General features: G+C 34.9%; 1 protein-coding gene across 1 annotated transcript in view; it reads right to left on the bottom strand.

Annotated features, from left to right (window-relative positions):
- The window catches only part of LOC148599537 (thyroid hormone receptor beta-A-like), a 30,796-nt gene extending 18,175 nt beyond the window's left edge, over positions 1 to 12,621 (bottom strand). The window contains exons 1-3 of the mRNA XM_088558950.1: positions 12,128 to 12,621; positions 10,643 to 10,645; positions 196 to 453 (exon numbers count right to left, since the gene is read on the bottom strand). Coding sequence (XP_088415076.1) covers positions 196 to 453; positions 10,643 to 10,645; positions 12,128 to 12,428 — 562 coding nt within the window. The 5' untranslated portion in view covers positions 12,429 to 12,621. The remainder of the gene's footprint in view (positions 1 to 195; positions 454 to 10,642; positions 10,646 to 12,127) is intronic.
- Positions 12,622 to 13,452: the final 831 nt, after the last annotated feature.

Below are 13,452 nucleotides of genomic sequence, written 5' to 3'. Positions count from 1 at the left end.
GTTTTAAACACGAAATAATACATAATGTATTATGCTATTTTACCGTATACCTTCGAATTGTAAGAATATAAATCCACTTTCACAAAATCGGTTTATAGGACACTCGTAATTACTCGGTCGCATCCGATTACAGAGAGAGGCAGAGCAGTTCCGATTGCATGATTAGTAGAACCGAAAAAATCAAGCGATACTTACAGTCAACGGCCATTCCAACATACACACACTTCTTAAATCGACAGTATTGGCACTGGTTCCTTGTTGTTTTGTCTATGATACACGCCTGATTCCATTTACAATGGTACTGGAGGTTTTTCTGAATTGTTCGACGGAAAAATCCTTTACAACCCTCACATGTCATGCACCTGTAATGATATCCAGTTGCCGCGTCTGTGCAGACGACACAAGGTTCTGGTCCTTGGCTGAGGTCCATGTAACTTGGTATGTATGGGGTACCTGTAAGTAGAAAAGACCGGGCGTCGAATTCACAAAAAGTCGTAAGAGTAAAGTTGGTCGTAAGTAATGACGTCACAATCTAAAATAGCATTGTGACATCATAATTTACGATCAATTTCACATTGGTTAAAATAACTACAGGGATGAAATTCAATATTTCGTGTGGTATTACACATATTATACAGTTGTAAGATTGGTAAATCCGGTTGTTTCATTTCGTAAAAAAACCCAGTCTATATCAGATCCGGATAGGTTGCTCAAAGCAATGAAAAATATTAGATTCTAACCTTTAAAAGTATTAATTTTCGTAGACAAATGTAGTGGGCTACCGCGCCACCACATGCAAGGTATGGACACAAATTTGTAATATTTTAATGTACAAAGGGGAGTGAAATTGGCAAACCTTTCATTAAAGCTCGGTGGGATACAGTTCATGTAATATAATTCACCCCTGTCAATCGAAAGAAATGATCGTGAACAGAAGCGAAGCGTTGCAGATTGATCGAGAAAGAGGATGTTAGGGATCGTGAACAACAATTTGGTTGATTTAAGTACCCTTTTACAAACAAATCAAGCAACATGTACATGTATCTCTAATTTAACTATGCCCATGTTCTAAAGATATGCAGTAACCTGCTATTGATTTTAATAAACATTTTTTTTTCAGAAAATACAAAATGCATCACTTCGCCTTATAACATGTTTGTACACACACTATATAAGGGATGTTCCATTAAAACATTTACCGTTCCAGAGAAAGTACTTGTGCACTGTTTTCCATGGGAACTCGCCAATAAAGGCAATTTTAATCAAAGTCCGTATATTTCATTTAAATGGTTGTGGCAACCAGCAATATTTAAATTTCAAAAGTGCACCCACCCATCCCGCGACATAATAATTGGCGAATCCGTTTAACTCTTAAACGGTTCAAGATAAGCCTACCCAGTGGAATACTTATAAAACAGAACTTCAAATGGAATACATTGACATCTTAATCCCCCCAATTTGGCTAACAACTGGGCCTGATCCAGACAGTTTGAAAAGGGGATGCTACGACACGATTTGTCATTGTTTGTCAATTTTACACCTGAAAATGACACATTTTCCAAAAATAAGAGGCTCCCATAGCCTGAATCGCTCATCTTGTTAAGTTATGATGAGTTGTCCAAAAATTTTGACTCAAGAACACTTTGGTAGGACTTTTCAGAAGGATCGTTTCAGCAATTGAAAGTTTGTTCTATCTTATTATAGTTTCCAAGATATTGGCAGAAAACTGTAAAAAAAATTCATCTTTCAATGGCAATAACTCTTACAAGAAGTCGTCTGACAACTTTGATTCATTGGAGACTTTTGTAGGCCTTATAATAAGAATCATTTCAGCAATTGATAGAATTTGGCTATACGGTTTTGAAAATATGATAAGCGAAAAACAACTGTCTAACCCCTATGTTCAATTTTTAGATACGACAACCATGTGTTTTGACGAATCAAAAATCACCAAATCAGTTTTATGCAGGATACCCCATTCATACCAAGTGTGGTTCCAATTAGTCAAGTAGTGTAAGAGGAGAAGAGTTTTGAAAATAATAACATTAAAAATAGCAACTAATGTCGAAAAAGGCAATAACTCCAACATGGCTAAACAGATTAAAATGCAAATTTGACCACAGATAGATCTCATCATGCAGAACAATTTTACTCATGTCAGAATTAGGCTAAAATTAACGGTTTTGGAGATATATGCTGAAAACTACTGTCTGATCCTATGTTCTTTTTTTAGTGGCCGTGTTTTTAGACGGATCAAAAATCCCCAAGTCAGTTCAATGCAGGATACCCCTAGAAACATTCACACCAAGTTAGGTTACGACTTGTCCAGTAGTTTCAGAGGAAAAGATTTTTGAAAATAATAACATTAAAAATAGAAAAAAACTCAAAAAAGGCAATAACTCCAACATGGCTGAACAGATTAAAATGAAAATTTTACCACAGATAGATCTCATCACGCTGAACACTTAAATCCTCGTCAGAGTTGGCTGAACATAACTGTTTTGGAGATGTATGCGAAAAACTACAGTCTGACTCCTATGTTTAATTTTTAGTAACGACGGTCATGTTTTCAGACGGATAAAAAATTCCCAAATCAGTTATCTGCAGGATACCCAAAGGAACATTCATACCAAGTTTGGTTCCAATTAGTCAAGTAGTGTCAGAGGAGAAGAGTTTTAAAAAATTATTAAAGACGACGATGGACAACGACAACGGACGCCAAGTGATGGCAATAGCTCACATAGCCTTCGGCCACGTGAGCTTAAAAGGGAGTGTCAACCCCCTGCACCCCCCTTTGATCCGCCACTGAACAATAAACTGTTTCCCTCAATTTTCATAATTACGCCCATATTCCCTTTTAAGCCCAGTATTTTCAAAGGGGTAGGGGGAGAAAAAAACACTATAGGGCACTCAGCTATGTCCTCAGGAACAATGTGTTAAAATTTCGAAATGATCGCATAAGTTTTAATAAAATTGTAGTAAATAAACGAAAGTTAACAGACGTCTAACAAAGACTATATTATTTAAATTTTTTGGTCTTATGTTGCGTAAAATATACTGTAAACGCAATATATCTATTCAAATATAAATGAAGATAGCGTGAAATGGAATGTTGGGATAAAAATGTCTTTTGAAGAGTGTGTTGTATTGATCGTGCAGGTTATTGACCGACTAACGTTGACCGGTCACTGACAGAGAGCAACCACTAGGTGTCGCTCATAAAAATTAAACATATATTACACATCTTCGCGTAATAGTTGATCACTTCAGTTTTCAGGGAGTTTAGCTTTCTCTCTGTAAAGGTAAGGAATAATTTGGAGCAAATAGTTATATATGCAGGTTAATTTCATTTTATAAAGAAGCCAGTGTAGGTATTGGTGCGAATATTTAATTTCTAATAATTTTCAATTATGGCTGTTACTCATGTAACAAACAAAAAACCAACGTTGTTCATTTTAGATAGGTTAAAATTACAAAATTAGACATGATTAGTATGATTTTCATTAAAACTTGATGAAGTCAACGGAGATTAAATGGGTCAACATCTAGACATTCTTTGTATGTATGTTATGATCATACGAGTCGCAGATGAAAGGCCATGTTGCTATTCCTATCAGTACCCTCTCTCTTTTATAACGATTTCCCGTGTCCGACTGAAAAGTTCAAGCAATGAAAACAGTCCGTTTTGTGAGCTTGCGTGGAATTTTACGAAATAGCGAAAGCAGCGTCTATGCTCAAATTCGACCCACTCAGAATTCTCCAATTCGACAGGTTTTTTTTTCTCATCAAAACCAGACTCAAATTATTACATTGACTTCTATGTTTTTTATTCAATTCTAAGTAGACTGTGCTGATGTGCATTTCAGTTCATATCATCATATACAGAACTGTGATCCTTCCGAGGGGTAAGGTTGTCCGAACTTTTATTACTGTTTGAGAAATTGACTTGATATACTTACTAGATGAAGGTATCAGTTTAGCCAGAATACATTGTTTTATAACTTGTGTTTATACTTTGCCGATTTGTTTACTATTAGGCATTGTTCTTTGTAGTACTACATTATAATGTTTACAATGTCGGATTACGGTGACTGCCCAGAATTTTTGAAGGTTTACCCTATGACCTTCAGTATTTAATATTATTTTAAACCATTATTTCACTTGTCATGGTCTACGTTACTATGTTCTTTATACTTAAGCAGTTTTACTATTGATAAAAAAAATTTTTCATGGACGGATAGACGATCGCACACAGAGAACAAATATGTACATGTGAAGACTAACTTAAGATCTTCTGCGCAGATAGCAAATCTTTTACACCTCTGTCACGCTCAGTAATAAGCCCCGCCTCTTCATGCCAACAAGAACTGTGAAAAGGCAGCTGCTTTGCAAATTTGAGTAGTTCTTTTTATATTTTTTCCCACATTCTATTTAGCAGAGGCTTCATGTACACAGAAGTAGCAGATCCAGAGATTTCATCTACGAAAGGAAGTTTCAGGCTATCATTTGTCCATTTCCTCTTTAAATAAGCCAAAAAATTAAAAATTAAACAAAGTGGGGGTCCCAACCCAGGAATACCCCCGGCTGTATCTACCATTGATTGATGAAGTGATACGTAGTACCAGTGTATCAGTTAACCATCACATTACCGGTTAGTTGTGTTACCTACTGTGCGCTAACCAACTCGATAACTCTACATGTACTTGAAAATGTCCACAGGTACTAGAATAATTACTCTTGATACATACTGTAACCTAATACCTGGTGTTTTTTCGTAGTTCTGCCAAAACACATCATTTAAAAAGTGTTAAAATTTGACATAGAAATAAATTGAATGGGACAGCTAAGTAACGGTTTCGTTTTTCACCTTAATTTGAATAGATAGTAATGAACAACATGTCAGGGGGTATTAGATATTCTTCTTCATTTCCGGTCAGAACAATTTAACTGAGAAGAAATATAATGCTGCATACCAATAAAACAGCTCTATTTGATTTTATCAGAGAGAAGCCCAAAATGATGCCTTAAAGCACGTTTTTAGGCGGTGATTTTCCCTTCCATTGCTACATTTCCGGTCAGAACAATTTAACTGTGAAGAAATGATACACACTCATACAGCGTATCTAGCAATTTGATTTTATCAAAAAGAAGTTCAAGATAATGTCATTAAGCACGCTTTTATACGACGATATTTTCAACATTGCATCTACAACTTCATTTTGCTGCATTTCCGGTCTGAATATTTAACAGTGCAGAAACCCATACAGCATCTCTATCAAAAAGAAGTTCAAGACAATATCCTTAAGCATATTTTTAAGCGGCGATCTTTTCAACCTTGCATTTAACTTCATTTTTCTCCAATAACGATATGAAAAACTTAACTGTGAAGAAACCCACATAGCATTTGTAACAGGGAGAAGTCCTAGATAATATCTTAAAGCATGTTTTAGGCTGCGATCTTTTCTAAATTGCATTTAACTTCATTTTTCTGCATTTCCGGTGTAATAACAAGATTCTAAAAAATTGACCAAGTTTTCAGATATGTGTTTCTTCAATTCGATACTACAACTTTGTATATGAATATGCAGTAACCTTCAACTGTTTGTTTGTGTTCACGTACACGTATTAGTGCTTTTGGGAAACTAATACGGTGGCGGTTCTAATAAAGATATAAAAAAATGTGCATTAACCCGGTTTCTGAAATTTACACTTAGTAATATGTGAACGATCATGCATCAATCGTGTGTTGATGATGCAATGCCTAATAACGAATTTTGAATATTGAGTAAATATATAGCATTTAAAAGTGTCAATTTAATAAGGGCCCCGGCTCAACACCTCATTACATCAATCTTCGTAACTTAATTCTAATGTGTCGCAAAAGAGAAAACAGATGAAATGTTAATTTGTATTAATTCACACATAGCACTAAAACCAGACTGTCACTGAACACATATTGCGGACCCAGGAAGGGGGCCAGGGGTTAGACTCCCCCTTTTCGTTGAAAATCTTTTTTGTGCTAAATAGGAGTAAACATTAACAAAATTTTCCGGGCAAAATTATTTATTTCCATTTCACTGTACGAATTATCTGGATTGAGGTAAGAAAATTTACTTATATTCTATGAGATGTAGGACAGAATATTAATTTTAACTTTTTCAAGGTCAAAATATTTATTTCCAAAAACTGTCAGCCCCATCCCCTTTTTAGAATCAAATGGTTGTCCCCTAACGTATTTGGTAAAAGAACTAAGTCACAGCTAGAATATAGACTTATTCGATCGCAGTCGTCGCATCTAAAACCAATCCTAAACACAAATAAATAAATCGTAGAAAATGATACTGAAATGTATCGTGTGTTTATGGATCAATAAAACATCTAAGGATGAGCTGCTGAAACCGGCCAGCAAGCATAATCCATTTCTCTTATACCAATGATTGACATGAGCAATTGTATCGGCTTTGTTTTGACACATTATTTGAGAGTATAAATCTCATGTTGAATTGCCTTCTATAATTAGCTGTCTAAATGTATCCCATTGAAGAATTTCGGTCAGTTGATCTTTCTTCTGAGTGGCTTTTGAAAGAAAGTGTAATTGGTATGAATTCAAACTTAACTTAGTTGTTCAAAAACACGTACAGCAATATATAATATACACGATCCTTTAAAGTGTTCATGACGATCTTTCTCGCTTTGTCAGTTAATTTGATGATACACAATAATACATGAAGAAATATAACTACTATGAAGAAACTCCAAAGGGAAATAATCGATCTTTAGGATCCTCCTATAAGCCGCTTTGATGAAACATTGTAGGAAGGTTTGGCAACATACATGTACGTAGATGTGTATGAAAGAACAATAGGGGGACAACAAAGGGTGGAAGTTGAACTAATGAACTGCACAGTACTGAAACAAACGCATGGGCTAATAGACAAGGGGTATTGGAGACATATGCACGTCCATCCTAAATTTGCCCCATAGTTTTGCTTCTAACGGTTATATACAAATGTATACATATTGAGATAATGAGCCTAAAAATGTACATAACCAAAAGCATGATACATGCACATGGTTTTGTTATGAAGTTAAGAAAATATTAAATTTTAAATTTACAAAATTACTTATGAAAACTATTTATGAAAACATGTACATGTATATATTTCTCTGAATGCAAAATGCATTTTGCTTTTGATTTCTTATTTTTATTGAACTATATGTACATAGATATACTCTTAAAAGCTGCTCTGGTGCTAATATATAAAAGTAATTTAAGTGTTGAAACTCCGTGATTATCAGGCAAGTTACAAATCGTTTATCAAGGTCCCGGAATTTGTTTTCAAGTGCAAGACTATTCATGTCTATCTTTAAATAGGTCGAAATCCCGAAAAATAAAGAATGTCATAAAAACGTTTAAAAGTTCTTTTAACGTTCACAGCTCAACTACTTGGTAAACAAGCCAGAAATAATTTATACAGCATTGACCTAAAACTCTTTCATCGATAACGGATCATATTCATCTCCATTCCCGTGACGTTTTATCTTTTACTATGCTGCTTAATGGCTGGTTGTCCTGGGCTGTTTTATCGATCTAAAGTCTCCTTTTATTCTTTCACTCAGCTGCTTTTCTCATTGAAGTAAATACTGGGTCGTTGTAACCTATAGGTGAATTTCTGCCCTTAGGTCGTGATGACACCAAAAAGTTAATTAAAATTTCAGACATGTCATATTCTCAGTTCAGTGAATATGCAACAAAAATATGCGATGTAAAACAAGTTAATGAAATGACCCGATGATCGCCCACTTACATTTTCTTCCTTTGAAAGAATATTTTGTAAATTGCTGTAAACAGCAATAATTCAGGACGTAAGAACAACTTTGAGTATAACATTATTGAAGCTTGTCTAACGTGGCTAGAAGAATAATAATTTGCTTTTCACTTTCATCTTCTAACGAAACATTTATAGTTAACACGGTGCTTAATGATGGGCAACACCGTTTTAGTCTCATTTTATAATTTTTTTTTGTTTAGCAATTAACATACAATATAAGAAAGCAGATAACCAGTCCTGAAATTATTTTACTAAGAGAAGAGAAGCAGCAATACTGAAGGTAAAAACGTGGGAAATCAATGGGCAAACCAACACCGGGAACATTAATAGTTTAACATACGAAAAACAATTCGTACAACAAATAAGATCTGTAACTACACACTAAGCAAAATCCATTAAAATCCGGGGTTAACTCGGATGCTTGGAAAAGATGAAAAGTTGGAAAGATAAATTGTTTGCCCCACTTGTTTTCATTTTAAACAATGCATTATCCTTATCATGATGACTGTACATCTCTTTATATTTTACAAGTATCGTTTCTCTTTTTTTAAAACTATTAGGTTTTACAAATTTATGAAACTTCTCCGTGTTTCCTCTTAGCAAATATCGTACAGCTTCACGATGTTTACGAAAGGTTGTGTATTTAATGTACATTTTGTGTACAAGTGTGTTGCTGTAAATAAATATTTCTATCATCGAGTCTTAATTGCGTTCTTAGTTGCAAAACACTTCTATGTTCGTCATCATGAACTCGTGGATGTATCCATCAGTACCATGAAAAGTGATTTATTCAACGGGTCATAGTTTTCCTTTCCTCGTTTGTCTATCCCGGACTTGACTTTTTATGAGCAACTCGGCGGGTGTTTCTAGAAAAGCAGAGGACGCTTACCCTACCGGTGCACCTGGTCCATGCTCCCAGGTTTTAGTGGAGTCCGAGTTGCTCATTTACTTTTGTTACTTTGTATGTATGATTTTAGTTACTTAATGTTCTTTTCATGTATGTCTGTTTTCCATGTCTGGTCTTTGTCCCTGGATTACATTCTTTTGATTACCGCTATAACCTTGGTTCCCTTGATTACTCTTCAACATACATTACCGGAGAAATAAGCGTGATTGTCTCTTTTGTCTTTAAAACCAACACCCCTTTTCCTTTATTTTAGCTCAGTTGTTTTAATTCCCAATTGACCTTATTACAAGGTTATCTGTAATGGTCTAGCCACGAATATAACTATTATGAAATATTTCGCCATCTTATTAATGTTTCAACACAAAAACTATGTAACCATTCTTGCCGGAAGCGACGAGAACGAGACGAAGGTCAATATCGTCTGCTTCACAATGGAGGTGACCGAAGGGGTGCAAGTTATACATGTACTGAGAAGGTGCGAGGGGAATACACAATATGTGACAAAGGTAATTATTAACGTACATGTTTATCAGACAATGGATGAAAAGATTCAGAGAATTATTTTTGATGTGATTGGATCATTAATAAGGTTACTTAGAGCGCTCGTTTCCAGTGATAAATTAAGCTTGTAGTTAACCGATTCTATTAAATTAGATACTAGTATTACACCATGGTTTCCCTGTTCGAATTACGATAGGTTCGAATCTATATAGCTATTCATGTTTTCAGAGTAATCATCAATAGGTTTAGTATGGACTTTGCGGAATAGTGACCTGTGTCCTAAAATACTCCTAATACCCATCTTGTTCAAAACGGTTGCACCAAATCAGACAAGAAAATATGTAAAAATCCAAGGCGTGCAATGAAATACAATGAAATTACTACCCGCAATTACTCGTGTGTGTGTGTGTGTGTGTGTGTGTGTGTGTGTGTTTCTTTTCTCTTATTATTATTTTTTTTTTGTTATTGTTTTTTTTTTTATTTTCGATCAGCAATGCAATGTTCCATCATACTCAATGTAAAAACGATGTTACATGTACGTATTAATGAACGCCCTAATACGCTTGATGTCGGCATTCTGACCTGTGATCAGATGTACTGCTGGATATATTCGAATGCTCAGTTTATAGTATAATGCACATGTACCCTCTCAGTGTACACGCTAAGGTCGCACTCCCTTGTTTCATTGCGTGTCAGCTGTTTGTTTACTGATTATTTTTCTTTCGTTCTGAAAAGCAACAAAATTGAACAATTGCACATCTCCGTCTCTACGTCACCTTAACCCTTGAAATGATCGCTCCATGTTCATTTATTTGCGCAAGTTAAAATGTTCCCAAAGAATCCTCTTGCATTAAACCCATCTTTGCCAAAGTCCCCATAAATAGCCCCATTTGACCTTAAACCCTGCATTTCCAAAAAGCCCCACAGAGTACCTCTCTTGGTAGTCTGGTAATCGGATTGTGTAATGTTCAATAAACACACCTGATGATAAACAGACAAGTTCAATATCCACAGCCTAATCACTTGTTCACTTCAGTACTGCATTGATCGAACACACTCATTAATGTTTTAGTTTAGCTGACTCGTATTCAAAATACAATGAAACCTATGTAAAACTGCCAAAAGATTTCTGGTTTTGACTGGTTACAAAACCATTCAGGGAAGAAAGATTCCATTGTACACAAACGTCCAGCTTCGCCCCACCTGCTCAATTAACATGTACATAAAGATGCATTAAGCTTCGGTGAGTTCACATTTGAAGTAACGATATGTATGGTACATTAGTTCCATACAGGTGGGGTTTGTATTTTACGCAAAGGAATACATGGTACAGTACAGAATCGGATTTTAGTTACCCTAAAGATATAGAACAACCAACATCAAAAGTACTCTGCGGTCAAACCAACTAAAATTTGTGGTTTTGACAATAAATTCAGACTTTACACTAGACTGTCACACGTTCTTTACTGTTGGATATTACATATATATATACTTTTAATGCTAATATTCCATTGGACCGATTTCGCGCCATAGCTAACTACCTAGTGTAGATACTTGAGTAGTATAATATTCATGATCGTGTACATGTAAGCTTAGACCCCCAAAAAATATAGTTTTGTTTCCTGCTACCAGCAAGTAGGTACATGTAGGTAGGGACATTATTTTATTTTTCAAACCATTTTACATTGAGTTAATGGAGGAGCAATCTGACTTTAACAGTGCTTGAGCCAAAATGGCCATTAAATGTTACGGGTAGGCACAAAAATAGGGTAGGTGGCAGGAAAGAGACATGCTATCTTTTGGCCTAATAATCAAACCCCATAAAGTTAAGAAGGCAAACATTTGTTTAAAACTTTGAAACCAAATATTATTGTGTGCATGCGATTTTTTTTTATAACAATGAAACATAAATCGTATAAAAGTAGTGTTGTTGTTCTCACTATTTCAGTATCCCATGTGTATAATAAACATAATGTACGCCATCAATTAAAGTCTTGGTAAGACCATTACAATTGAAACGTTTGTAAAAATTACGAAAGAAATAAGATATTGAAAACATATTCTTCATTCGTCTAAACTCATTTTTAGCTTGATAATTTCGTAATAGTATTTATCCAAGAAATATAAAAATAGGACTTGGTATGATTGCCAATGGAGACAGCCAAGCAACGAACAAGTAGACTTCACCACACGGTCTTCAATCATGGGCAAAACCCATTCCATAAAGCAAGCGGTAAAAGGCCCAAAATAAATGAAATGAAACTATTCATCGACCTAAATCTATACAAAAAAAACGTATAACGAGTAACAATGAACATACAAAACCACGACAACCGCTGGACTTCAGGCGGCTTTTGATATTGGGATACACAAAAAAAGCAAAAACAAGTTTAATATATATATTTAAAATTGACAAGTTGATATTTTCCTCCTCTTCCAGCCATTAGAAGGTATTTTGAAGAAGAAAAAAAACATTTTGATCAGCTATGCAAAAATATAAATTTATATCGGAATTTAAAAAATGAAACAGAAAAAATTGAAATTCTTCAAGATCAGTGTGATCCGTAAAATATACTTTAAAATTGAAACATTTAGTGGATGGTTTTTTTTGTATATCAATTAAACGAGCGTTTACACATAATAATGTACAAGATAGCAAATTATTACATGATCGTGAGTAAACATCAACAGCAAAAATGAACTCAATAAATAAACATCGACGTCTGTGTAGAAAAAGGAAAAGAAAAAGACCAAAAACATACCAACATTTGAAAAAATGAACTAAATTATGTACATCCAACTTAGTGTCAAACGTTAGAAAATAACAGCATTCCAAACACACACACAAACAAAAAAAAGCATGCATGCATAACTGATGACATATTACCTGATTTTCTCTTCTTATTCTGTTTAGATGTTTCCTGTGACGACGTCGACAACGAAGAAGTTGATTGCGACGACGACGGCGATGAAGCTGAGCTTTCACAACTGACTGATGAATCGGGTGTTGATGCATTTCCGTACTTGGAGTTTGTCTCGTTGCCATTGTCATCCGGCACGTTTTTATAAGTATTCCCATTCACATTTTGAGTCTGGGGTAACATAAATCGCATAGGATCAGCATAAGCATTGAAATCACTATGCAAATTTCTCATGAAATTAATATCCGTGTACAGTCGGTTGTCCATTTTTTATCTACATTTACCTATGCGGCCGGTTAAAATAGACGAGGTCACCGCAATAACACTTTAATGAAAAACAAATGTAACTCCATATTATTTCCAAAATATCATAGTTCTCGAAAGTTAAGTCGGTAAAGAGCAACCCGACACAGTCGAGCTGCAAATACACAATGTTTAGTGTCGTGGTCACTTTCTTCAATAACTGACCATTGCCGTGATGTAATCTCCTAACAGATGAATGGTGGACTCCTGCATTGTAGTCTAAAAAGGGGTGAGCAGGATGAGTGACCAGTACTATCGTTTGCTAAGAAAACAGAGGTGAAGTTACTCTGATTAAATTGAAATTTTAATATTACACATAAAGTGAAAATAAAAATATATGCCCACAAAACTTTCACTAAATTCCATTTCTTAGAATAGAAGTAAGTGTACCAACAACCATTTACGTTGGTCAGTTTACACCCACCCTTGACATATTTCAAAATAGACTCGCCCACAAGTCCGAATGATTAACCGCTTTCTTTATTTAACTCAGTGACTGTTGAACAATGAGTCTTCAGAGTATTATATCTTGTACATTTTCATTGTGAGCATAATTGAATCGCACGACAATTTTGATTGCCAGACCCTTTTGCAATATTTGGTCCCCGAGTTCTGGTCAGCCATTGAGGCCATGCAAGGACATGGAGTATTACGGCAACCAGACGAGTAGATATAATCAATATTATTAACAACGGGTTAAAGGTCAAATATTTACAACGACGAACAATAAACCTATTACATAACTGATCATAACGGTACATTGTGAGTATTCCGAATGGCTTATCTCGACAAATCACGATCACCTGGCGAGAATTGACAAAGACTTATTATCACACTTCAGTGCAATACACATCGATATTATGATTAGCTGGAGGAAAAAGTTTTTTGTTATTGTGTATGATTGTTTGTAATTATTATGTTCTTTTATTATTATTTATGTTTTGTTTTTTTTCATTTTGTTTGAGATGTTGCCTGTTATTTTGCTGTA

Source organism: Perna viridis, chromosome 13 (genome assembly GCF_037379345.1).
Source record: "Perna viridis isolate PV_CMFRI_1.1 ecotype Kerala chromosome 13, ASM3737934v1, whole genome shotgun sequence".
Lineage (NCBI taxonomy): Eukaryota > Metazoa > Mollusca > Bivalvia > Mytilida > Mytilidae > Perna > Perna viridis.
Note: the sequence above shows the minus strand (reverse complement) of the source record. Positions and strands in the feature narration are given on the sequence as shown.